Raw genomic sequence first — 27,736 nt, 5'->3', positions numbered from 1 at the left:
GATGGACGACCGATATTGAATCCCTTGATCATGGATCGTTTATCAGACATTTGAAGGTCTTAATGACTATGGAATTATGTGATCTTGGGCTCGTTGGATTCGTCTCGTCATGCCGCTCGATTCAATTACAAGCTCGTTAAGTTTGAAGACCGTTTGGTAACTCAAATTGTGGTACGAACTTTCCAACAGTGCTTCGGGTCCTTGATTTGGATTCATTTGGGCTCGTAATGAGTTGAATTTGGTATCGTCCGGTTCGTATTTTAGTTTGACTGTGAGTTCGCTGAAATCGGAGTTCAAATGCTCCCGGATTTAATTTTTTAAGTTTCCTGCTTGATTTTGACTCGAGATTCGTGCCCGCTCAAGATACTTTTATGATGACGTATCAATGTGAATTTTGTAGTTGTTTGAATTTTTTTTGAATTATCGGGTAAATAAGCTCTAATTAAATGATCAAAGTCTAATAATCTAAATAAGAAAGCACGCTAAGTTGAAAAAATCTTGTCTAGCGCTGCTAAAACTAATACAAACACTACATGCAACGTCGGGTTTGGGTCATAAATTAAAGAGCGGGGTTTCTACAATATCCTAAGATTTTGGAGAGCATAAAATGTATATAAAAGGGGCCTCAGAGATCGAGGGCTATCTAAGTTTTAAGAGAACTCATTACACCAGAGCATGTCCGGTGGTATTCGGCCGTAACACCTCCATTTGAAAGAAATGAGGGCAACTAAGGCTTCGTTTGGGACGGCTTTTTTATTGCTTTTTAAAACGGAGTTGTAGTACAATTTTTATAATTTTTGTACTAAAACTCCGTTTTCAGAAGCAATAAAAAAGCCATCCCAAACGAAGCCTAAATTTCATAAACTTTGATCTTCAAACACTCACCATTGTATGAATACAAATTGAATTGAGAAAATTCAAATTGGCTGAACTGATTGAGTCTATTTTGAGTTTAATGTGATTCAATTTGATTTAATTTGGCTTGCAATAAGTTTATTGCAAAAAATTCTAACCATCTTAGTGGGTGATAAAATTATATTTAATGTACATTTGGTATTTTTATGATTGCATATTGAGTATAAATAACACCATTATAATTAAATAAAATAGAAAATATCACAAACAAATTTATGTAAAATGAAATATATTATTTTGATATGTTTTTTGATCGTAAGGGAAAATTAAAGTGGGGCACCTTCAAATCGCAGGGTCTCGTAGTAGCGCGCACATGGGTGATGGGCCTACTTCAATTCTCTTTCACTCTTCCCGCCATTTGTCTTCATCTTCCATCCAAGTCGAGCAGCCACAAAACCCTAGGACGGGAGCTCGTTGCCGCGCGAAGAAGGTAACCCTCATTTTCTCCCACGCTTTTTCTTTTCGCTAAATCCTTCGAACTCCCGGTCCCGGGTTTAGTGAATCTGGAATTTGAGGCAAAACTGAGAAGAAACAGGAGTTGATGGTATTCTTCTCTTCTATTTTCTGTCTATTTCTATAATTTGTATTCTCTCTGTTTTTTTTTTTCTATGCTCTTCAGGTCTAGGGTTTGGTTTTCCTCGTGGCTATTTCTTCGTTCGTGCTTCGGATTCGCATGCTTCGCGTGAAGTGGCGCTTTGAAAGAGTCGCTGATGATGCTTCTTCATCTCCTTCGACGATGTCGGGTCGGTAGTCGCGACTGGAACTCGCCGCGAAGGTAACGATATTTATTTTATTTGACGCGCTTCTCGGCTAAACCCCTTGAATCAGCTGAACTACCTGATTTACTGATTCTGGGATTTAAGGCAAAACGGAGAAGGAAACGAAATTTGAGGTTCTGTGGTTTTTAAAGTTGTCAATTTTGCTGTTTGGCAGGATTTAGGCAAAATCATGCTAAAATCCGGCATTCTGCAGGATTTAAAGGTGTCATTTTCGCTGTTTGGCAGGATCTAGGCTGAATCCTGCTTAAAACCTGCTCAAATCCAGTTACCAAACAACCCCTAATTCCGACATGGATACAGAGATCAAAGCTGAGTTCGAGAAGGGCGGCTTCTCTATGGTCGAGGAGGACGAGATCCTTCAGAAATGTAGCTCTCATCTCTTTCCTGCTATCTCTCTTGTCATTTGTTCGTTATAAACGCAAAGAGAATTTTTTCTCATGTAATTTCGTCCTTATATCAGGTCTCACGTACTGTATAAATTATAAACTCAGCCCGGCGGATCTTGTTGAGAACTGGGAGATATACTATCTCAACAGGTCAGATTCATCATCTCACGTTAGCTACTTTTTATCCACAGTCACATCTCAACAAAATGAAAGTGTTCTCCTGCTTTTATTTGAAAGAAATGCCGGATCTATAGGTAGTTGGATAGTTCTCTTTTGAGGTTAGCGTTTAAGATTTTCTGGCTGGGAGTTAGGAAAGGGGACGACTTTTTGATGGTCAATCCTTGAAACCCTAGAAGAGTGTGGGGAAGGATTTGAACGTTTTGAGGAACATATTGAATATAGGGGAAAAAGATTAAAATGGTTCATTTACTTTTTATGAAAGACTAAAATAGCGTCCAACTATATTAAATGTTCATTTTAGTCCCTCAACTCCTTAAAGAGGAATTAAAATAGTCTCATAATAAGATTATTTTGATTATTTTTTTAAACTTAAGAAACCAAAATGTTCATTTTTTCTTGAGTTTAGTAATAATTGTTGAAGCCATTGCCAATTGCTATTTTTTTTTCTAGATTAAATTGAGAGGTTTTACTATCATATTATTTTTCTTTTAATTATGGTGTAATAGCTCAAACTCTTAACTATAAAGATATTATTCACTTTGACCTAAGGGCCTCATGGTTTTGTCCTGTTGGTATGACTTCCTAGGAAGTCGCTTATTCTAGGATTTCTCCGAGATGAGCATTTTCAACTATGAAATTTTTTTAATAAAATTCTATCCATTATATCAAAAGGTGTTTAAATGTTTAAGAGTTTAGCTTCTTTTACTTAAGGAGTTTCACAATCTCTCATACTTAAGTAACTGACGTCCTCGTCAGTATCCTTATTCCATAATCATCCACCAGGTAGATATGATTCTAGAGCTGGCCCCTATAAGTTCAAATGGTGACTTCTGTCATGTAGCACTGTCCTATATATGGTTCAAGAGGTGGCTCTATGATGTAACATTTTGTCTTGTATGTCACTTAGTTCCAATCTTCTGATTGATGTATTGCTATAATACCATTTGTAATAACTCAAATTCTTAACTATCTAGATATTATCCGCTTTGGCCTAAGGGCCTTACGATTTTGTCATGTTGGTGTAACTTTTCATGAGGTCACCTATCCCAGGTTTACTTCGCGATGAGCACGCTCAACTACGGAGTTTCTTTAATGAAATTCTAACAATTACACTAAAATGCGCCTTGATGTTTAAGAAGTTAGCTTCTTTTACTTTGAGAATACTAAGGCTCTATTTAGATGCTACAAATTTGAGTGGAAAAAAATAAAATAAAAAAGGAGTTAAAAATATCAAGTAAAAAATGAGTCAACTATATCAAGTAAATTCTTGTTGAATCATAATCAACCCATTAAACTCTTTGATATCATTTCATTGTCCCACTTTGTTTAAATCTAAATGGTGCTAAGTGTGATGTCTCAGAATCTAAATAGGAAGAATTATTCATTTATCCTTTAAATAATCAACAACCAGAGCTATCTAATATCATAATTCATATATTATTAATAAACAATATAATATATTATATAATTTAAAACATCAATGTACACATATATATTCATTCTCAAAAGTCATATACACTACTCATTATCTATACAATCATCACATATCTATCATGTACTGAGTACAAAAATAATAACTAAAATAAAAAGAAACAAAACCTGAAGAACCCTGACCAGCCTCACACTCCTGCTCCCCCGCCCTGACCTAAAATCATTTAACAACATATAATGAGCTTAAAAAGTCAAGCAGGTCACCAAATTTACAACTAAACTCAAAGCATGATAAAGAAACAATATGCATGTCAATAGTTAAATCATAGCAGTTACATCCATATGATCATTGAATCAATGCAGAAATAATAAAATCTACAAGCAGTAGTAGTAGAATCTGTAAACAATATAAAAGCTCATAAAATAATAAACCAGTACGAGTGTCATATCTCTAAAGAAATCATCGTATCCATAATATCAGTTAGTATAAAATCGTATAAAGCGTCAAATCAAAACATCATTATTGACTGTTGAAATCAAATCAATGTAGTAAAATCATATCGAAATGTATATATGCTATCCAGTTATTCTATATCATATGCTCAATATATCACATACATAATATCAGTACAGTGAATCAATAGTATTAAATAATATCAGTGTCTATATCAGTAATAGTAATAATTCGGTGGCAGGAGCAATAATGTAATAATAATAAATCCGTGCAATAATAATAAATCTGTACAAAAATAAAAATAATGCCTCAAAACATGCATTTCAATAGTCACACTAAACAAGTAGAAGCCCTGTCTATAACGGTGTTTTTCAGTATTGTATCAGTATCAGCAAATCGTTTGCTAAGTAAACAGAGTCGTCACTCTTTATGCAGAACATGTGAATTAATAAAGGATAACACCAAACCATAATATTTAAAGGAAAACTCTTCGGCCCACCATCCTGTATAGGTTTATCAGTCTCCAACCAATGGGTCAACCAGTCTTTACTTGCCCTTCACACACACAGTAGTATCATAGTACTATAGTAACAATTTTAATCATGTATTCACATTCATTTTCAATGCATTGTAACAAACAAACATAACTGATCTTAATAAAGAAGATCCCAAAATGACATAACGGTAGACAACAAAGAATCCTATTAGGCAAAAATATCATTTTTAGAAAACTATCAAATTACCATGGATTGTATAAAATGACATTTTAAGACTTTTATTCTACACCACTACTATTTTTAGACGCCAAAATAAATTTTGGAGTAGACAAAAATCGTTGTATTTTCAATATCACATGGTAAAAAATCTTAAGTAGATACTCAAAATGTTCATAATCACGATCTCTATAACATACAAAAAGTTACGCTGTGAAAGTTTTGCTAATACAAAGTTATACACGTTTTCTGGTAACGGAAACACAATTTTTTTTGAAAAAATACCAAAAACACAAAAAATTTGAAATCAGAAATAGGGTTTGAAATCTTTACAGCGAGTCGAGCAAATATCCCAACTGCGTCGACGGACGAAAATCGCTTTGCGGTCATCAAATCTCAAATTTCCTTTTCTCTCCTCAAAATTCCTCACATTTCCTCTAAAAAGCTCTCTGTTATCCGAAATCTTAGGGAGTTCAATGGATTTTAATATAAAATATTAGTGCTTTAAGTTATTTTGGATTAAAATAATATTGTAATATTATAAAATTAATTTAAATAATTTCTTTTAGTATAAAATTTAAATAATTCATTTTAGGACTCAGAAAATTATAGAAAAATATTCATAAAATAAATCATAATATTTTAAAAATATTGATGAAATCAGTTTGCAAAATGGACACCTGACGATCCCGAAATCCTCACTTGTACCGACATGTACAAATTCCTTAAAGGATTTTTACCGGTGTCCAAAAATTACGAAAAATTCGTCTAAGAAAAATACTAAAATCAAAATATCATAGCGAAGACGGATTGCAATTTGGAGCTATTATGACTCCAGAATAATTTGGCAAAGTTAAAATACGGGCTATTACACTAAGTACTAGAGTGATTCTACAAATAACATTTCGTTCCCCGGCAACGACGAAATTGTTGTATATAAAAAAAATAAAAAAACAATAATAAAAAAATTCTACAATTTAACATTGTGATACACTTTCTGGTTGTTGAAGGGTTGGATTTGTTTGCCCAATATGTAATGACAGAGGTGCAGGAACAAGCTTTCTTTAATTGATCTTTGATAAAGTTATATTTTTATTTCTTTTACAAGCTAAGGATGAAGAACACAATTTCCAAAAGCATGCACCTGCTAGGAGTTTGAATGCTTAGCAAATGGTAAGTTTTGGATGAAATATATAAATTTGGACTATCAAATCCCAGTTCAATGGATTTTTTTTTAAACTTGTTTCCACAGTTTTGTGCAGAACTCATGCTAAAGGGATTTGGGACCTTGATATCAGTAATTTCTGACGATCCCAGAGTAAAAGAAATAACAAAAATCTGAACAAGCTATGAATTCTCGACAAAGTAAGTAAATTATTCTCAATGAAAATTTAAGAAGGCAAATGATATAGATGGTTCTGAAAGAAAGATTAAAAAACTTAGTGACATGCTGATAAAAAATAATCTTCAGTCATTAATTATCAATAAAAAATTTGGAATTTTTGGCATGATAGTGAATTAAACTTGCCAAAATACCTACGGAAAAGCCAACAATAAATTTCCTTCTAATCCCGTCCAAATCAAAGCTAGAAGAGATGAAATCATTTTCTTAACAGCAGGCCAGCACAAAAAAAAATGAAGATACGGAAAAAATGCAGAAATTTGAATCCTTTTAATCATCATACGGTTGGCACAAACCAATAAAAAGACAAGGAAGAGATATAGAAAGCAAAACACTAAACTTCACTAAGGAAAGATAAGGATTAATTTCCAACTGATCTAAGGGTTTTATCTCAAATCATGAATAGGCAATGCATATCCAACAAATGGAATATAAATTCATGAAGATTATATAATATTTTTACATGCCTCAAATTTGAGAAATAGAAAGTAAATCCCGCAATGGATACTATACTAAACACCACAAATAAGAATTTTAACAAATCTTGAATTTCTATAAAGCCGGAGTTGAAGATCAACAAAGTTCCGAATCTAACTATTGGGTAAAATTCAGTGAAAACAGGTCTTAGGATCTCTTGATACAGTGGCAGAATTGAAACCAATAAGAAATCACATAAAACAAGACAAGATATAAAATCATCGATTTGGACTACAATAAATTAACAATGTAGAAGAAGCAGTAGGCGTAAGCTATGGCTCCTAAGAGTTCAACTACAACGCAAACAATTATAAGTTATCCGCCGGTTGGAGATTCTACGTAAATAGAATTCCAAGTCCCGTATGGATACAAGGAGAAGGCTTTCTCAAAAGTTGTCATTTAACACTTGCATCATGCTCATAGAATATACATCCAACTAACACATACAAGTTTGAGAAAAATTTAGAATTTCAGTAAATAGTATGATGTGAAACGTACATGCGATGATGAGTTTCATAATGAAAGCTTGCACGCTTAATTTTAGATAGAACAAATATTATATCTTTATAATAATTTGAACGACGAGATAAAACATTAAGAACGGAAAAACGAGCTTACGGTTGAATCACACGGGTAAGAGTTAAGATCATATAACAATCAAGTCAATCTAACGTTGCGTACATGAATGGTTTTCCACAAATATTCCTAGACTAACAATAAGATTAGTTGTTCTGAGAAGATCCCTCACACAACTCATCCAATTACTTGGTTTCAGCGGAGAAGATTAGCATGATTTCCATGAATCAAGATATCAAAACAATAGAGAAGTAACTATAAAGATAAAAGGGTCGGATAATGAGTTTACCCAAAGAAATAGAAGACATGAAGCTTTAGTGGCTGTTTGAATGCTTGAGATGAAGTAGACGGCAACCAAAACCCTTCTTGATGTGGTGGACAGCAATCGGAAACTTTAGGACAGCATCCGAAGCTCTCCCGACTGGCTGGACAGCAGGAAGGGATGCAGAATTTCTCTGGACAGCAGCAGTTTGGTCTTGGACAGATCTTGGACAGCAACCTTTCAGGTGCAAGAAGCGTTGGAATTCTCTTCTAAGCTGCTGGGAACTTGGGACAGCAAAGTGTGGTCTTCCAGAGTGCTGGACAGCAAGATATTTTGTTGGAATAAGGGGACAGCAAGCAGAACTTCAGGGCAGCAGCAGATTTGAACGTGTGGAAGGCTCTGGATAGCAGGTCCACAAGCTTCCAATCCTGGACAGCAACCCAGTTCAGGGGAAAACCAATTTTGGCTAATCCGTTGAAGGGAAGGAGGTGGTCACGGAACTAGGAAGATTAGGACTTAATGAGGCCTTATTTGAAGCCATGAATTAAGCTCCTAATTAAAGGGAGGAGTAATGGGTATGGGTGGCCGGCCATAGAGCATGGAGAGAGGGAGTTTCAGTTTTGATGAGGTGGGGGCCCACTTGATTAAGTAAAGGATTTGAATAAAACTGAAATAAATTCAGATTTTAATCAAGAGGGAAAGTTTCCTAATTTATGCTTAAACACTGAAACAGCTATTTGAATTTCAAATTGGAATTGAATTCCAATTAAGATGATGGAATAAATTCAGAAGTTAATTTTGGGTAATGGCTCTTGGAGAATTTGAATTTCAAATTCAAAATCCAAGAGGAAGGGCCGACGGGTTGAGAGGTGGAAGGGGATGGAGGCGGCTGCAAGGCTGCAGTCCGGCGGGTGGCTGGCCTGCTGCTGGCCGGTGGCTGGACAGGGTAGGTGGTGGAAGGGGTTGTGGGGAGGAAGCTCAAGAAGAATACAATCCGGATGTATTCTCTTTGAGTTTCACACTAATTGATTACAAAAATAAAATGGAAGAAGGTCTAGAACTCACAATGAGATCTAGCTCTTCTCAAAACTCACTAAGAGATTTGAGAGAGAGGAGGCACTCACAAAGAGAACACAAAGTAATTTTCATTTCATCAAAAACTAACTCTTACATGAGAAAAGGGCCATATAAATAGGCCTCAAAATGACAAAGAAAGTAAAGTAATATATATATATATATATATATATATATATTAATCATAACATGACTTAAATAACTCAGTATATTTACAATATCCTTTAATTTGGAAAATATTATGTCATACTGTACAATCCTATTGATAATGTAGGTTCTCAATTAGATTTTACTATTGTTACTTCTCAGTCATCCAACATTCCTTGCAAATCTTTACTCAGTTTCCTTGGGTAGATTAGGAATCAAGGCACAATCATCTTTAAGTTGTGATAAATGGAACTACTTCATTCAATTGCAAGCCTTTTAAAATAGTGGCCTTTGCATGTAGATTTATTTCGTTTGTGCTTGAAAACAAAAAGAACACGTTTGGTTAGAAGTGTTGTTCAATTCTGAAATCCAGTGAAAGTTCATATGCCATCCTTTTGATGCGGTATCTCATAGTAAAGTATATGATTGTAGTTTTAGGCGCTGAGGGAAGTGATAGGAACATAATGACACCCATATCATGGTTTATCATTTTTCTTAACAATGGTTTAGTACAGCATTTACTGATTAAAGGTCCATGCTCAATCTACAACGTTTCTGGTGAAATTGTAGAATAGTTGTAGTTCTTTTCACAAATTATTTTTTTACTCATACTCCAAAACTCTTTTAATGCTAGTCCATTGATGATTAATTCTTGATGCACTTCTTTTATCCAATGTGCTCAGGCAATTAAATGGTTTAAGGATAGAGACCTCTTACATGGATGGGTTTTTGTCACATCTTCAACATGACCAGAAGGAAAGAATTATCAAGGAGGAACCTAATTTACATATCTATTCGAGCAATGATATTGATATGTAAGTGCTTTATTTAGTAAAAAATAGATACTGGATTCTTTTTAATGATGTTCTGTATTGTTTGTGTGAGCTGTCTGCTATTTGGCATTATCAAGGTTTTCGAGCAGTACTATCTACTACATGCCTCTTCTTTCCTTGTTTATGCTGTTTTTTTTTTCCCAATCATGGCTATTATATTTGGCACCAAACTAAGTTCATTGGTACTTGCTTAGGTTACACGGTGAAGAACAAGATAGCATCAAGGAAGGGTTGCTTAACACACCAAACCATTTTTATGAGAGGCAGAATTTGGAGTCAAATGCAGCTTCAACACCAGCTACAAGTGAAAAATCTTCATCTACAATGAAATTAAACCTAAATAGCCGTATAACTCCTTTTGGGCAAAGGACGAACAAGTTTGTATCACAGTTTACTTTAAATGATCAGTTAATTGGGCAGTCATTGAACAGTAAAGAGTCTCAAAACATGGATGATGACGTAATTAGAAGAATTCAGCCTGGTGAAAGGTGCTCCTTGCATATTCAGTGTTCACTGCCAGAACCAGGTTGCAGGTTCATGTATGATAAAATAGAGGACCGGGTAAATCAAATTCTTTAAGCATGCGTCTCTCTTTTGTGATGCTATTAAGCGTGTCAACTGCAGCTAGTATTTGCCTCTTTTTTTTTCCATAAATGATTTATATTGTTTTCTTTTGATTTAGTTTAACTCCCTTGAATATCGCATCAAAAGACATAGTAGTGCGTTTTTGACGTCTGGACTGTATGGAGAGCCAAACGATGCTACCTTGGCTTCACAGGTGAAGGATTTTTCATGGAATGATCTTGTTTTGTTTTCAGTCACACCATCCAGATTTTCTAGTTTAATGTTTTGCATTAATTTCTTATTACTTCATACTTTTTATTGCTATCATTTCATTGTAAAAATACACTTCGTACTGGTTGTGACATTTTTTTTCCATATATTTTGAAGCCTTTGTGTGTATTAATTTCATCATGTTGAACTTTGTATATGCTTCCCGATTGATTCAAGCAAGCGTGATGAGAACGACGGACTACAAATGTGACGTTGTATGAAATCACCCGAATTTTATTCATTGCATTTGAAATGTCGAAATAACGTAGAAAGAACCCCTCACTTTCAATTTCTCGAAACAACATATTACAAACGTCATTGTGGTAAATCACCTGAACATAGTTCGTTCGTGAAATGAACCGTGCCATTGAGTCGTGAACGTTGAAATTACTAGGGAAGTATACTTATATTGCTTGGGTTCTTGCTCGAGAGGAATGACGAAAAATCCAACTATGCATGCAAAAAGAGGAGGAGATTCAATGTTTGCGAGTGGCAAAAATTTGGTAAATGAATTGATGGCATTTAAAATAAATAAATAAATATATTCTTATTATTATTAAAGTTTAAAAATTAATTTAAAATTGATATTAGTATTTATTTAACATATATATATATATATATATATCTAAATTAATAAAAATTCCAAAATTATAATATTTGGGTTCAATTTACCTTGTTCTTCTAAAATAAAAGGGAAATTTTTTTAATAAAGTAAAAATTAATAAACATAGAAAGGATTAATGTTGAAATTAAATTAATTAAAAAAGAAAATAAAATAAAAAGGGGAGGAGGCATGTCAGCACGTCCTAGAAACCGAATGTGCACGTCATTGAAACAATTGGTCATATAAAACAATGAAAAAACGAAAAGAAACTTATGTTGAATCAATTTTGGCTTGATTGTCTACTCCCGACTTTCATTCTCAAGCCTTCCAGCCTCCCAATCGTCTCTAGAGACCACGACAGTGACGCCCACGAGAGGACCATTCGTCTTCAATTTAGATCTAAAGGCTTTCATTTGAGTAGATCTTGATCGGTAGTTTAAACGATTATTAGTGTTGGTAGACTGAAACTTACAATATTCTCAGGATGACGGAACTATGAGATCTTGATCGGGCCTACATTCATCCCCCATAATTGAGATTAAAACATTTAAACTTCTAAAACTATTAATCCTTAATTGAGAGTTCTTTATTACGCACTAGAAGGGGTAATTAACTATGAGGGCTTGCATTCATAGGAAGTAGAAACCCAAAATTAAATAAACCCGATACAATCATTGGGGGAATTTGATTAATTAAAATTCAATCTACCTCATGGAAAAATGGAATCTTAAGCTTAAGAAGTGGGGTTCGTGCATAGTGTCATCTTTTCTTGAGCAAACAATTTAAAAAAGAAAATAAAAAACCTAACTTACTCACATTGCTCGTTTTTCACACACAAAAAAAAAAAACCAACCGTTAGGACCTGTTAACCTCATTTTATTCCTCATGCAATTCACTAACCCGACCTTATGCTTTGCACCCATCGCCTCCCTCCTCTGCTCGCGCAGAGCTATTGCCCACGCTCGACCCTCTAGCCTTTGACCAACCAACCTACCATTTGCTCCCTAATCGATCAACCATGTCATAGTTAGCCACGTTAGCCAACCTCATCCTCTCCCTCTTTCTCAGCCTCTTTCTCTCAATCTCTCTCTCAATCCCTCCCTCAACGTCTCCTCTCTCTTTCTCTTTCTCTCACCCACTACCCATTTCTCTCTCTAAACAAAGAGAACACATCTCCACTAATTCCACCTTTTCTTTCACTTACCTCTATTTTTCTCTCTAAAAGAGTGATTTTTCTTTTCAGTCTCCCCTCATTTTTCTCTAAACATAGAGAGAAATATCTCATTCTCTCTCTAAAAAGAGAGATCCTCTCAACCTCCCATTCTCTCTAAAAGAGTGACTTTTCTATTCTTTTGCTAAAAATCAGAATAAATAAAATAAAAATATCTTTCATGCTGCATTCATCGTCGCAAACTCATCTCATCATTTTTTTTGTCGTTAACTTCACTCTTTGCCTGTTGGTATAAAAATCAATGATCCAAAATCCTCAAAGTCTCATCAACGATGCATTCGGCGTGACGAGCGGAACTTGTATACGCTTTGTTAGCATGACTAAAATTATAGACGTTCATGACGAGGCTGGTAAATAACTAAAATCTCATTTTTTGCTACGCTTTGTGTGACGAGTGGAACTTGTACACATTTTTCTTGGTGTGATGAGTGAAACTCGTTGGCGATACTCGTGATACACTATAGCGGGTAAACCTCGTGTGTGCTTTTCTTAGTATAGCATTGATATTTAAATGTTGCAAATTCTCTCATGAAGGTCTCAGAAGTGTCTTTTTTGGCATGATGGGTTTTTAAAACTCTGGTTGTAGTGTTGTAAGATATCGACCATGGTGGACATGCTAGACTCCTTGTAGATTTCCTATGAGGTTGACATGTGGAGAGGCTACTAGGATTTAAATAGAATAGTCTCTAAAAGTTACATACAAGGAATCTAACATGAGCAAAATACAACTAAATAAAGTGACAAATACTAAGTTAAATAATGAAAATGTAATGCAAGCATCTCTAAAAGAACAAAATATCTAATAATGAATTGAAAATACATAACTTATAGGAAACTTTTGAAAAACATGAGAGTTTGCTAAGAAAATGATTAGGACTTCACTAGCAAACTCCCTAAACATGCAAGAACCTAGTAATGCGGTAAATGGACTATTCTTCCCCTAATATTTATAGGTGAGAAAAGAACCCCAATGGGATCTTGGCATAAAAAATAATTATATTGAAATGATAAAAGGGCGACATATAAAAATGTGCCAGCATCGCAACTCGTCCTAATTTTGCTTCTTTCATCCTTGGATCCTCAATATTTTTGGGCAACCAAATAAAAGGTAATCATTAAAACTTAATGTATAAAATTTAAATGCAAATGTCAAAATTTAGATAATTTCAACACTTGGGTGAGTTTCATGAGATAATCTCCGACTCTGATACAACATCTTGAATTTTATGCAAGTATTGCGAAACAACAACGACAACATTAAGCCTTTGTCCCACTACATGAGATTAGCTACATGAATCCTTTTTCTCCATTGCATCCTTCATGTCATGATTATTCGATAAATTTTACGCTGGCTGTCGACTACCTAACATAACCATCCACTTTTCTCATCCAAGACTTGGGACTTGATAACGTCAGTGTTGATGCAAGTATGGTGAAAGCATGCAAAAAATTAAATTCAAACATTTTTTAGTCAAGTTTATGATTAATGAGGTGACTTTTGAATTATGTTAAAAACACATTGCAAAGTGTGCAAATATATCAACCACGTTGAAAATTGTGCAGTTGCATTATACAAGAACACTGAAAATTGTGTAAGTTTATGATCAAGTACATTGAAGAGTGTGCAAAAAAATTAGATCTTTTGAAATTGAAATGTTTGCATGTGCTCTGACGAACATGCTACATATTTGAATTTAACGTCTGAGAAAATTTTGTGGACGAAAACTAATGTGAATATGAACTTTGCAAGGAGAATTGTGCTATTATTTTAAAAGCCGGCAAACGCATCTCGCAAAGACATCAAAGAAAATGCAATTGTAAAATGCAAGTGTATTGAAGAATCGTGCAAACGGATCATATGAATTCATAAAAGCATGCAAGTACATTGAAAACTGTGCGACTATATTATACAAATGCACTGAAAAGCATGCAAGTGCATAATATATTTGCGCTGAAAACTGCACAAACACGTTGAAAAAACATGCAAGCATATTGTGCAATTGCTTCAAAAAACGTGTTAGTGCACCATATACGTGCATTAAAGAGTGTGTAAGCATAACATGTAAATACACCAAAAAATATAAAAAATGCATAAAAATTACGCAAGTCACATTAAATTATCAAAGTGAAAATGTTCTACATATGCTCCAACAAAATATTTGAACTCTCAAATTTTAGGTTTGAGAATGTTGCACTGGGTAAATAGTTATGACTGGGGCACTATAATTGGATGATTTTGCAGCAAAATGACCCCATTAATTTATAGTCACGAACAGACGTTGTAAAATTCTCAATGGGTAAAAACCCTTGGGTGGTGATGAATCATAGAGTGCAATTGATAGGGAATGAAACCCTATATCTGCTAACTTCGACTTGTTAATGTCCCCTTAGACAAACATCAAGTCTGGCCTTTTAAGAGTTTTTTGGACAAAGCAATTCATGACTACTAACAAGGATACTTCAGTCAAGTTGAGTTGATTACCTTCTTTGGCTAAGTAGATTATGGTGACAGAACCATGAGAGCTTGATCGGCTTGTTATATTTCTCCTACCATCCTCTTTAAGTATGAGGTGGTAAATTTAGAACCTTATATTAAATTTCTTGCTATTATATGCTAAGCATTTTAATGACTGATTTTAATCAAAAGTTCTTTCTCGTTATCTAGAGGGATAATTAACCATATGAGAAACCTTTAATTAAATCATAAAGTCTTTGCGAAGTGAGGGTGAAATTTATGTTTAGTTTCTTAGAATCAATCTAATATGCCTTTTGGAAATTTAACTCGAGACATCTCAAAACTCCCTCAATAGGGGTATGAATTTTCAGAGCCCACACACTATTACTATTAGCCAATTCTAAATTGTTACAATAAGGGTTTGTGATGATGATAATGACTATTGCAACTTGTGTTTTCTAAGAAAAGCAAATCTTTTGCAGAAAAATATATTTGCAGTTGGAATGATTTGCTGTGATGGAGAAGGTCGGTTGAATGAGAAGTCAATAATGCTACAAGGAAGGTACACGATGCTTTTATTTGTTTTCCTGGTTTTAAATGGCCATTATTCAGGAGAATTCCAACTGGTATCTGACTTTGGGAAGTTCTTATTAAAGCGTTGAGCATTCAGGTGGGCAGAGTGTTCGGGTCGACCTTCAAAAGTTACATCAGTTTTCCTTGTTTCCCGGCCAGGTATAATCTTTGCTTTATATGTGGCAAAAGCTTATAAGAATATTTCAATTTAAATACTGTTATTCTGAAGTGCACTTTCAGGTGATTGGTATTGAAGGCCATAATCCTAGTGGACACTGCTTGTTGGTATCTAAGGTCATTGAAAATTTGCCGTTGGCTCCTGATGTTGGTTTGCCTCCTGCTAAGAAGCAAGCCATGGACCATGAACAAAAAGGTTTCCCAAGCATAACGTCAAGAGTTCTATCTGTGGTTTGTATTCCTTGATCATTTTGCTTGAGTGATCTTCATTTTATAGCAAAGCATTTGTTGACATCTACAAAAGGCAATGGTTATCTAATTCACCAATCTCCAAAATCTGTTCACTATGCTAGTAAGTCAATAATAAACAAAGATGGCAAGCCTAGAGTTCAATTGAGACATGTCCTTCTTGTTCAAAAAGATCATAAAGACCAAGATCAGATTTTTATGTTTTACCTTAGAAAAATGTTTAGTTTTATTATCACGGCATATTATAATTTTATTATTTTTATAGCATACACTTTTCAGTCTCATTTTCCAGTTTCTACCTAGAAGTTACCGCCAGATGGAAGGCCGGCAATTTTGAAGGTTTTATCCACTTCCACGCAGAGAAAAAAAATGAAAATATCTAGAATGAATATCTCAGATGTTGATCTTTACCAAGGAAATAGTGAAAACCTGAGCTCAATCATCAGGCTAGGCCAATTCAACTGCATCTCTGTATTACTTTTCTAATAGAAAGGCAGTGGAGCTTAAAAATGTGAAGTTAATATTTCTATAGCATGTCTTCATTGCTTTTATGGGTCCCATCACCTAACTACGCCTCTCTAAGGAAAACGTACCTTTGCAAATATTATTGTTAGGCCCTTTGGATGTATGCCATTCTATGTAGTTCTATAGCTTGTGAAATGCGTGCCACCTGATGATTTTGTAAGTATGTTAGTTTACATTGCAAAATAAGTTAAAAAATGCTGTCCCCAAATTTAAATTATTCTCAACTGCTAATTGGTTTTATCCAATAATGGCCTATCATCATTCACTAGTTTAAATGTGCATGTATACACACACAGGCTTGTCTACAAGGTTGCATGCATGCGCACACACAAAGCTTTTGTTGTGAATGGTTTTAATGTGTTCCATTTAGAAAATCTATTATTTCTTTGACTATGACAGGTCCTTGCAACTGGTCCCTTCACAACAACTGATAATATGCTGTTTGAACCATTCAAAGAATTGCTGTCCTATGCTACCAGAAAACAACCACAGTTGCTAATTTTGGTAAGTCCACAATGATACGACCCCCACCTCTCCTTTTTAGTCAAAACATTTTTATTCTGCAATCCAGAAGTAATCTTAAATTATATTGTCAAAATAACATCTTTACAGATGGGACCATTTATTGACTCTGAGCATCCGGAGATCAAAAAGGGTACAGTAGATAGGACCTTTGATGAAATTTTCCATGTTGAAATCCTCAGAAGGGTAGTTGCATAAATATTAAGAGTATATTTACAAATGATTATAAGTTTGTGTTTCTCTTGTGAGATCTTTAACTTTTAACTTTTCATTTTTTTTATTCAGTTGCAGGATTACACTCAGTATATGGGTTCTGCTGTTCGTGTTATTCTTGTGCCATCCATACGTGATGCTAACCATGACTTTGTTTTTCCACAGGTGGTCATTTTTTGGACTTGCGAGACTCCACATTTTTATGTATTTTAGTGTCTTATTTTCTGAAGTTAATTTGCATTATACTAAGTGCTAACTCTACCTCGATTTTCCTCTTATACATTTATTTTAAAAACCTTATTCTTTTTCATCATTATTGCCAAACAGCCTTATTTTCATATCTTTATCACAGCCACGATGACCATGTTACCCATCACTTTATTGACCTCTTTCTGCTTATTTAATTGGGCTCATGGCAATCAAATTTAGCTACAAATGCAAATTTTTAAAATTTTGAAGAATAGTTATCCTTTTTTTTTTGTTATATGCATTTTATCTGATGGTTGAAAGTTACTGCCTGACTGCAACCTGAACAGCACAGTTTTGGTATATGGCTAGTTATGTTATGATATGGAGCTAACCCATTCCATGATTTGCATCACTATGCTACCGCTTCATCTCGTGGTTGTTTTTCCAAACTATTAAATCCGGCTATTAATTTGTGTTATGCAGTCTGCCTTCGATATTGAAATTTCGGATGACACAAAACATCAGGTATTCTTGATGCACATTTATTGCTATTAATGTTTTACTATTTTATATTTTTGAACCCTGAGATAATGTTTTACCTTTTTCTATTCAGATATCTGGCCTTGCAAATCCATGCCTTTTCAGCACAAATGAGGTATGCACTTATGTTAGTAACCATCCATATGAAGTGAAAACTACTATCTAGTTCAAATGGTTATTTTAACTATTTTAGCCAAATATTTGGGGCCGGCTTTATAAAACTCCAAGCGTTCTCTCTTCTTTTTAATGCTTAATTCAGTTTCAGAAGCAGCATATTTGAATGTTTTTTGAGAAATGAATCACATCAATATGCCAGAAAGAGAGGCTTGAGCTTGGGGATTTTTTTTAAAGAGATGAATTACAGAGAACTCGATTGAACCATTTAGGGTGCGTTTGGGATGCCGTCTCCACTGCGGCACGGTTTGAGACGCGCGCCACCTTCTGTTTGGGATGATGCGTTTCGCCGGCGGTAGAGAAATTTTCATGTATGTAGCCTGCTTTTTGCGACCCAAAATTTCTGGCGCGGTTCGCTGCTTTCCGTGATTCTGAAATGCTAAAATGTCGAAATTATCCTTCATCTTTTCAAGATATTCCGCCACCTCGATCGGCGTCAAACTCCTCCCCCTCCCGCCTCCTATCACCTGCGAATCGATCTCGCTCAGAATCTTATGCATTGCCACCAGATCACCACACTTGCCGCCAGATGCAGCTCCGTATTGTTGTGCGGCCTCACTTGCCTCACGTCCTTCTTGTTTCCCGTGCTCTCCATCCTCTTCCCTGAGTTGGACAGAGCCAACGCCGGCGCTACCGAAGCCGTTGGGGGGGGGGGGTAGGAAAAGATTGCAAATTGCAATTCCCACCATTTAGAGCCTCGATCCCTATTTGTAGGTATAAATAGAGAGAGTTGTTGTCGGCAGTGCTATACAAAGATTAAACTACCAAGAAGCACTCACCAAGTGTTTTTATTGCTAATTATGCAGAGAAAAGGAAACTAGCTCCTCATGCTGCAAGAAAGTTATATTGAGGAGGATTAGTTCAAGTGAAACTGGCAGGTTCTCTTGGGCGAGTTCTGTTGGTTGACATGCTATCAAGTTTTGGAGTCAGCTTGGCAATTTGATCTTAATCAGGTGAGATGGGCTTTGAAAAGCATCACTTGCACTATTGCGATAATAGGGTGTTGTTTTCAGGATGCGGAGTAAAACATTATTAATGACATTGCATAAATATTTTGCCCTCTTGCAAGGACTTTATTTTCCTAATTTGATGACTTCCCAAGGGCACAAGCATCTAAAGTTTATTACCTCTGCTATGAGAGGGTGCACTTTTGATTGAGGTTAGGTGTGCTATCTCTCTCATGGTTTTGTTGTTGTAATGGCTATTTAGTGCAAGAGAAGAGGTTTGGTTTGGGAGATGGTGACTTGCTTGATCAAGATCTCATGGTCTAGTTATCTTGACTAGGTTATAGACCTTGATCTATTTAGTCGCCATAGATAATCGACCTAAAATGATCGGATGATCCTTGTCAACTATCATGGGCTGCATTGTCCAATGAGACCTTTTAGACTTGAGGTGGAAGCTAATTGAGTGGCCAATTTTTGATTGACTCAGGCTGACAGACTTTTTTGACTTATCATATGCTTCAAACATAAAAGAAAAATGCACCCAAAGGGGATCATATGGACATTGGCTGTAATGGTACTATAATGGTGTTGTATCTTTTGCTAACCATCTGATTGGAGGGATTTTATTAGAATTGTATTATAATAATTTTTTTTTACCAACCATCTGATTAGATGAGAGAAAATACAATCACTTGGTGCTAATTGCAATCCCCAACATTTGGAACCTTGATCCCTATTTGTAGGTATAAATAGAGATAGCTGTTGTGAAAAGTCCTATACAAAGATTAAAATACCAAGAAGCAGTCACCTAGTGTTTTTATGCTAATTATGTAGAGAAAGGGAAACTATCTCCCCATGTTGCAAGAAAGTTATGTTGAGGAGAATTAGTTCAATTGAAATTGGCAAGTTCTTTTGGGTGAGTTCTGTTTTTTACTTGCTTTCAAGTTTTGGAGTCGGATTGGCGACTTGATCTTAATCAAGTGAGTACGGGCTATGAAAAGCATCACTTGCATTGTTGCGATATAAGGGTGTTTGTTTTAGGATGCAGAGCAAAACATTAGTAATGACTTTGCTTAAATATTTGCCCTCTTGCGAGGACTTTATTTTCCTAATTTGATGATTTCCTAAGGGTGCAAATATCTAAGGTTTAATACCTCTTCTATGGGAGGGTGTACTTTTGATTAAGGTTAGCATTGCTATCTCTCTCATGGTTTTGGTGTTGTAATGGCTATTTAGTGCAAGAGAGAAGAGGTTTGGTTTGGGAGATGGTGACTTTCTTGATCAAGATCTCACGATCTAGTTATCTTGAGTAGGTTATGGACCTTGATCTATTTAGTCGCCATAGATGATCGACCTAACATGATCGGATGATCCTTATCAACTATCATGGGCTGCATTGTCCGATGAGACTTTTTAGACTTGAGGTGGAAGCTAATTGTGTGGCCAATTTTTTATTGATTCAGGCTGAGAAAGACTTTTTGACTTATCATATGCATCAAACATAAATAGAAACTCTAATGCTTACCATAGGGGATCATATGGACATTGGCTGCAACAGTACTATAATGTTGTTGTGTATCTTTTAATAAGCATCTGATTAGAGGGATTTTATTATAATTATATTATAAAAATATATTCTTTGGCTAACCATCTGATTATATGAGAGAACATACAATCACTTGGTGCTAAGATGACGACAAGATATGAATTAGATGTTTTTTGTTGCACCAGTTATACTTAATTCATCTCTGTTATATGAATACAAATGAGAACTGTTCCATATTATGACTAAGAAGTTCTTTTCTTGATAGAACCAGAAATAGCAATTCTTCATGAAGAAACTAAAGAACTATCTTTGCAAACACCCAAAATTTTTTATTTATTTACTTTCTCGAATTACACATCTCCTCCCACTTCCGATTTCTCTCTTCTATTTGTTGTGGGTTATTCCCCTTTATATAGTTGCATCTTGAGGTGGTAAGTTTGAAAGATGAAGTATGAATATAGCTTGAGTTAGATAACCATCATTGTTGACGCTTATTTTCATGTCGAGCCGACCCCGATCGAGCCCGACTAGGCTCGATCGACCCAAGTGATCGTCGTCGAGGCAAAATCGACTCAAATTAGACCCCGATTTGATTAAATTAAATTTGTTTTAGTCAAATTAAGTCAAATTTAATTCGATTAAAATCAAATCAAATTAATTGAACCCCCGTCAAGCGTCGTCGAGCCTAATTTGACACAATTCGACGTCGATTTGAGTTTAATTTCATGAAATTAACTCGATCGGACCCAAATCGATCCAATTCGAGTTCGATTCGAACTCAATTTCAACCCAAATCAATCAATTTGGGCTGAATTTGATTCTCAAATCAAAATTTGAGATTCAGGATTGAAATCTCTTCTCAAATCCCACTCAATTCCACTCCAATTGGGCAGCAAAATCTACTCGAGTAGATTTTCCCTCGTTTCACGCAACGAGGCAGTGGGATAGGATGGTTCGAGCGACGCCTGGCTTCGGGCGTCCATACTCCAGAGGAAAAATTACGGAGAGGGAGAGTCATTCGACACTCCCCCTATTGCTGTCGTTCGCTCGTCCCGCGACCCAGAGAGAGAGAGCGAAAGAGAACGGGAGCAGGAGTACCAGGCGAAGCCCCTCGTCCGCGCCAGAGCCCTCTTTCGCACGACTTCCAGCCCGTTCACGCCTCCTCGCGTGCGGAACTCCCGACCGACCCCACCTGGACCTTCGGCCGAGCTTCCCAAGCGCTCCTTTCCTCCTTCACTTGCTAGATCTCCTGAAGTCGCAGCCTCCCGTCCGTGAGCTCCTCCAAACCGAGGGCCCGACCTCATCCAGGTCGGGATTTGTGTTTATTTCTTTCCGAAGGGAGGCTTCTACCCTTCCTTCTTCAACTCTGGCGAGTTCGTAGTGGTCGAAAGAGCTGCTGGAAACCTCTAATCAGCAAAGGAAGGCTTCTACCTCTTCCTCTCTCAATTCCGGCGACCTCGAGGCGAGTTGGAAGCTGTTGGAGACTTCCAAACAACAAAGGAGGGCCTCTAAATCCTCCAAACAGCAGTTTGGAGCCCTCAAAACGCCTTGGACAGCAAAGGCGACGTCCGAAACACGTTGGACAGCGATCTTCCTCCCTTGGAGCAACTTTGGAGCTTGGACAGCGATCCGGAGCCTAAATTGGAGCTTGGACAAAGCTTGGAACTCGGATAGGAGCGCTAGGACAAGCCGGGAGAGGTATACCTTTGAAACTTAGGCGAAACCTTAAGGCTCCCTAGCCAATGGCATGTGGTTGACGATCCAAAGCCTTAGGTCCCTAGAAACTTTAATTTTTAGTCCCCCAAAACCCATTCGTTGGCTGTCCACTTCGCAAAGACTATGAAAATTTGGTGATTTCCATTGGTTGACTCTTATGTGAGAGTCCGGAGAGGATTTTGACGCCTATAAAGGTGTCGGATTGTTATCCAACACCTCTCAAATGTATGCTGTGCATCATATTGAGCTTAACACCTTCACCTACACTCAAACCTTAGGGCATGTTACTTTTCGTAGCCAAAAATAGTGTGTAGCTTACATATTTTCCCAAATCTCACATTGTGTACATGTACCTATACAACATTAGTGTCATGACAAAAATAGACATATGATTTTGGAATTTGGTTGAGCTTGTGAAGTGTGTCATAAGCCTTACAATATATCCAAAATGTTTGTGATGACTTGTTGTAGGATCTAATGTGAATCCCAAAGATTCACTTCAAAAATCCTAGAGCAAGTGTGTTTGACCAAACTCGCCTTTGGATGCATTGTATGGTTTGTGATAGAAAAGTTGATGGCTAATCATTTTTGTTACGCAAATTTTCCAAAGTTCGGAAGCTCATTTTAATGCCTTCAATGGGTCAAATCATGTCAAAAGTGATTTGACCCTTAAAAGCTTTAAAATACATGTTTTCCTACTAAATCATGATTCAAGCCATATGTTATTTATTTCTTGCTTAGATTAGCGAGTATATTAATTTGCAAATTTTTATTAAATGTGCTCATTTAATCCTAAGTATTGGTAAGTTTGATATGGAGCATTTCATGGACCCCAAAGGCCCATGATCTTTGCTCCATCACACCAAGGGATTACTTAGCTCATTTTTCCTAATTTGCAAGATATTATGGTTAGATGCAAGCTCTCAAATGTCCAAATCATATTAAGGTTCGGTTTAGGGAAAACCACTTTCTTGTAGACTTTGGATAATGCCATAGGTCGTCTTCCAAATTCAAGTTGTAAGACATTTTCCCCTTACCCAAATCATACCAAAATTGATTTGGAAACCATTTCGATGTGTTGGAAGCTCTCTAGTAGTCTTCCCTTCCTCGTGTATGGCAATTTGGAGCATCTCAAAGCTTCATGTTTCCATTGCATGAGCGATCTTAACTTAGGATTCCAAAAGACTCCTAGGTTCAAATCTTCATGCTTGTAGATACAAAATTTATAAGCATTCATCCTTCTCTCTTATGCATGGTGATTGGAACCTTCTCAAGGTTCTAAATACATATAATTGCATGACTTTTGGATGCTCCCTCAAGGCTCCAAAAGTTAGATTATGTGAATCCTAGCTCTACCCTAGGAGCTACGAACCATTACATGTCTACTTTTAGGTTTCTCCTAGATCTCGCCAAAATGGATCTTTAGGATTTTCTTAGAAACTTCCAAATCCCCAAAATCATATCAAATTTGATTTGGGAAAACCTTCCAACGCACTAGGAAGTTAACCTTCTCCCTTTCAAACAAATCCAAAAATATTTGTAGGAGAGTAGGAGGTTCTTTTCTTTGTGTACATGTCATTCATGCTTAGTGGTTGGGGCGTCCTCCAAGTCCCAATTATTATAGTCCATGAATCAAGATTTTAAGAAACAAACCCTAAGTCTCCACTCTGTTTGCTAACAATACAAAGTTAGCACACAAGCATTTCTCTTCTCATATGTGATGATTTGGAACTCTCTAAAATTCCAACCTATCATTATATGAAAGTCTTGTAGTTTAGAACCAAAAATCTAAGCTAACTCTTTCTTTCAGTTGAGACACAAAGATCAATGAAAGAATTTCCTTCTTAGGCTTAGGATTCTAAATCTAGCCTATCTCACTTGCCTAACTTATATAGGTAGATGACCCTCTTAACTTGTAGTTCAAAAACTACAAATTACATCTCTTATGCAATGATATTTGGAGCACCCCAAGTTTCAAACATGTCATTGTATAAATTCTTTCTAACTTGGAACCAACTTCCAAGTTATCCCACCTTGTTTGTTGGAGAGCATAACACCAACACACATTCCCCCATGAATGATGACTTGGAGTCTCCAAAGGCTCCAACCAGTATCATTATATGGCTCTAAGTCTTAGAAGCAAATCCTAAGTCACCCACATTTGGTTTGTTGAGACAAAATCAACAAACAATTTTCCTCCCTCCATGTATAATAGTTTGAAGCTTCTCTTAAACTTCTATTTACTATTACATGCTGTTATTGGACTTAGAACCAAACTCTAAGTTCTTTCTCTCAAATTGTTTGAACCTAAGTTTAACAATTGAACATCTCGCTTAGGCTTAGGATCTAAAATCTAGTCTTTCCTCTCCATTCACTTAACCCAAAATCAAGTGAATGATCACCCCTCTTTGAATACCAAATATTCAAAGGTCTTCTATGAAATTTTGTAACTCTCTAAGTTACATTTTCTTCCTTCAACCCCAAAGTTGTAGGAAGCTTATCAAATCATTTATTTATTGGAACACAAACCAATGAGTAATCTCTTAGATATAAGATTCAAATCCTAGTCTTCATCATTTGCTTAGTCACTAATTAAGCAAATGAATGCTCCTCCTTGGACACCCAATGTCCAAGGAATCCCTTTTAACATGCAATCCAAAATTTGCTTGTTACTTCCCTCTTCTACAACTTAAGAATTGTAGAAAGTCTTCTCATTTTCTCCTAAGCCCAAATTTAGGAGAATGATCAAATGTTCAAGGACATCCATAAATGTGGAACCTCTAAGTTGCACATTATTTCCTCCTACCAAAACAAAAGTGTAGAAAATCTCTCCGTTCACTTAGCCTAAATTGAGTGAATGTATGTCATTTCCTTTGAACACCAAATGTTCAAAGGGATTTCTCTAACTTGCAACCTGCAAGTTGCACTTCACTTCTCCTTTCCTACAACTTTAAAGTTGTAGAAAATCATCTCATCCTCCCCTTCCTATAATCCAAAAATTGTAGGAAATTACCCCATTCTCTTAAGGTCCCAAATTAAGAGAATGTACACCTTTCTTTGAACACCAATTGTTCAAAGAATGCTCATGGGATTGTAACCTCCAAGTTGCATCCCCTTCCCTTTTCTCCTCCAATTTGCAATCCCTAAGTTGCACATTGGGCCACCTTTTCTACAAGCCTAAATTGTAGGAAATCTCCAAATTCCCCTTCATTTTCCTATCTTCAAATTAGGCAACAGAATTTATTTCTTTGAACATCAAAAGTTCAAGAGTCATTTATGGATTTGCAACTCACAAGTTGCATGTTCTTTCCCTCATTTCTACAACTCAAAAGTTGTAGGAATTCCTCTCTTCCTATTGACTCAAATTGGATGGGTGAATGTCCCTTTCTTTGAACACCATATGTTTAAAGAACATCTTTCACTTTGCAACCTTCAAGTTGCATTTCTCCCTTTCTCTACAAACCAGGGGTGTCAATTCGGGTCAGCGGGTCGGGTTCGGGTCGAACCCGAAACTGACACGGCACTGTTCGGGTCAACCTGAACCCGGCCCGTTTTTAAAAACGGGCTAGGTTTCTTCGGGTCAACTCGACCCGACACGAATGACCCAAAGTTGACTTAAAATTGCTAATTTTTGGGTCAAAATCGGGTAAAAAATGGGTCAATCTCGGATTTTCGGGTAAAATATGAGTTTTCGTGTCACTTTCAGGTCAATTTCGGGTTGTTGGGTCAACCCGAACCCGATCCAATTTTTAAAACGGGTTGATTTGTTCAACCCGAACCCGACCTGTTTCGGTTTCGGGTTGACCCGAACCCGGATTTTTTCGGGTCGGGTTCTGGTCGTGTTTCGGGTCGTATCAAAAATTGACACCCCTACAAACCAAATTTGTAGAGAAATTTCTTTTATTTCTACAACTCGAAAGTTGTATGAAAATCTCATTCATTCAACCAATGTTGAGTGAAATAGACACATGAAAATCATCTATTTGTTGAATAAAAAATCAACAAGTAGTCCAATCCAAAAAGTCATCTATTTGTTGAACCAAATTCGACAAATAATTTCAGGTTAAGCAAAAGAGTCAAAACTCCTAGCTTTCTTCCATCTCTCCTCCAATTTCAAGGTTGTAGGAAATTTTCCTTCTCTTTAGCTCTAAAAGCTAAAGGGAGTTCTCCTATATTTAGCCCAAAGCCTAAATGTTGGATTTCTATCTCTCTCTTCTTAGCTCCAAAAGCTAAGGAGAAACCCTCAACTTGTAGTCCAAAAGCTACATGTTGGACACATTTCTCTTTAGACCCAAATCTAGGACTCTTAGTGTGACATACCACACAAGTCTCACACACTTAGGTGCACGACCCCTTAGGCATGCTAGGATTAGGATTTTCCTTTGTATGCGCATGTGATTGATGTTGTGGAGTGATTGCCTTTTGGATTATCTGCGTTGTGGGCACTTGCCCTTAAGTGGTTAGTATAGAAAAAATATAAATGCTTTTCTGTGCAGGTGGCCATATCCAAGAAGGGGGTAAATGTCATGATTATGCTAATGCTGTTTGCTTGCAGGCGCTGCTTAAAAACCCCCAAGAGGCATGACCAATAGGATAGAAGTAGGTGCCTATCACTTAACACTCTAAGTGCTAGGCCAATTTTGGGAATATAATGTGATGATTATATAAACTGCCTCCTGACTCTGTTTTGTAGGTTTGATTCTTTTTCTATTTTATATCATGTATTTGAGTAGAAGTAAGATGTAAAACTTGTGGTGTTTGGAGCAAAAGAGTGAAATGGACTAGAAGGATGTACCTGTCAAAGATGAAGCCCAATGTCCATTTAGAAGTCAAGAGCCTGAAGAATTGGTTTTAAAAGCGATTAGGAGGATCTAGCTAGTAGTCCCTTCCAGGCGGGACAATAAATCCAGAGGTCGGGCAGATTATGCCTCATGTGAGGTGTAATTTGTAAGCCCCTTTTGCACTCGTTAGATTTAAGTTCGAGGCACTACCTATGGATAGTCCTCACCTTAGTCTTAGGGTCCGATGCGTGGGTTGATTCCAAATCACCCTACAAGTTCTTATCTTTCGGGCAATCCCTTCAACATGTGTTATTGGAATGTAAGCCCCAACTTTTTAATTAAAATATCAACTTAAACCAAAATTAGATTAAAAAATGTAAAGCCCAACATAGGATAGTTTGAGCACCTCTGAGTATCCCTCAGAATCAAGTGCTCCTACTTCACCTCCTCTGGCTCTCATTCCAAAATCCGATTTCCTAGTTGATCATCTCTTTCTTGAAATTCCTAAAGGACCAAATCCTTTAACTAAGACTTTCATGGATTTCAAAAATCAAATCTTAGCCAATGTTTAAATGATTTAAAAAAAAAAGTAAAATCACTAGTTTAATCAAAAGTTTTCCCAAGCCAAAACTTGGGATGTAATTAACCATAGGGGCTTGCCCCTATGGGACATATGTACCCCAAAAATAAAATAAACTCCGCTCGACCAAACATCGAGTGGGGGAATCTCTGTTAATAATTGTAAATTTTATCATTGAGTCCATAAGGAATTGATATTTTTACCCTTCAGGGTAATATATCATGTTCTTATGCCGTACTCGATTATAAAAT

At 36.2% G+C, this 27,736-nt stretch overlaps 1 protein-coding gene across 3 annotated transcripts in view; it reads left to right on the top strand.

Annotated features, from left to right (window-relative positions):
• The first annotated feature begins 1,203 nt into the window (after positions 1-1,203).
• LOC110104434 (DNA polymerase alpha subunit B) overlaps positions 1,204-27,736 on the top strand; it is a 37,162-nt gene continuing 10,629 nt past the window's right edge. Inside the window, exons 1-15 of one of the 3 annotated variants that reach the window (XM_020833540.2) lie at positions 1,204-1,345; positions 1,535-1,690; positions 1,920-2,060; positions 2,155-2,230; positions 9,480-9,611; positions 9,824-10,190; positions 10,312-10,407; positions 15,236-15,315; positions 15,410-15,485; positions 15,567-15,734; positions 16,677-16,781; positions 16,890-16,985; positions 17,085-17,177; positions 17,685-17,726; positions 17,815-17,856. In XM_020833540.2, the coding sequence (XP_020689199.1) occupies positions 1,985-2,060; positions 2,155-2,230; positions 9,480-9,611; positions 9,824-10,190; positions 10,312-10,407; positions 15,236-15,315; positions 15,410-15,485; positions 15,567-15,734; positions 16,677-16,781; positions 16,890-16,985; positions 17,085-17,177; positions 17,685-17,726; positions 17,815-17,856 (1,449 nt within the window). In that variant the 5' untranslated portion in view covers positions 1,204-1,345; positions 1,535-1,690; positions 1,920-1,984. Of the gene's footprint in view, positions 1,460-1,534; positions 1,691-1,848; positions 2,061-2,154; positions 2,231-9,479; positions 9,612-9,823; positions 10,191-10,311; positions 10,408-15,235; positions 15,316-15,409; positions 15,486-15,566; positions 15,735-16,676; positions 16,782-16,889; positions 16,986-17,084; positions 17,178-17,684; positions 17,727-17,814; positions 17,857-27,736 lie in introns of all 3 variants that reach the window. The other 2 variants (XM_020833539.2, XM_028696384.1) reach the window with 2 other exon arrangements.

This window comes from Dendrobium catenatum, unplaced genomic scaffold (assembly GCF_001605985.2).
Source record: "Dendrobium catenatum unplaced genomic scaffold, ASM160598v2 fragScaff_scaffold_80, whole genome shotgun sequence".
Lineage (NCBI taxonomy): Eukaryota > Viridiplantae > Streptophyta > Magnoliopsida > Asparagales > Orchidaceae > Dendrobium > Dendrobium catenatum.
Note: the sequence above shows the minus strand (reverse complement) of the source record. Positions and strands in the feature narration are given on the sequence as shown.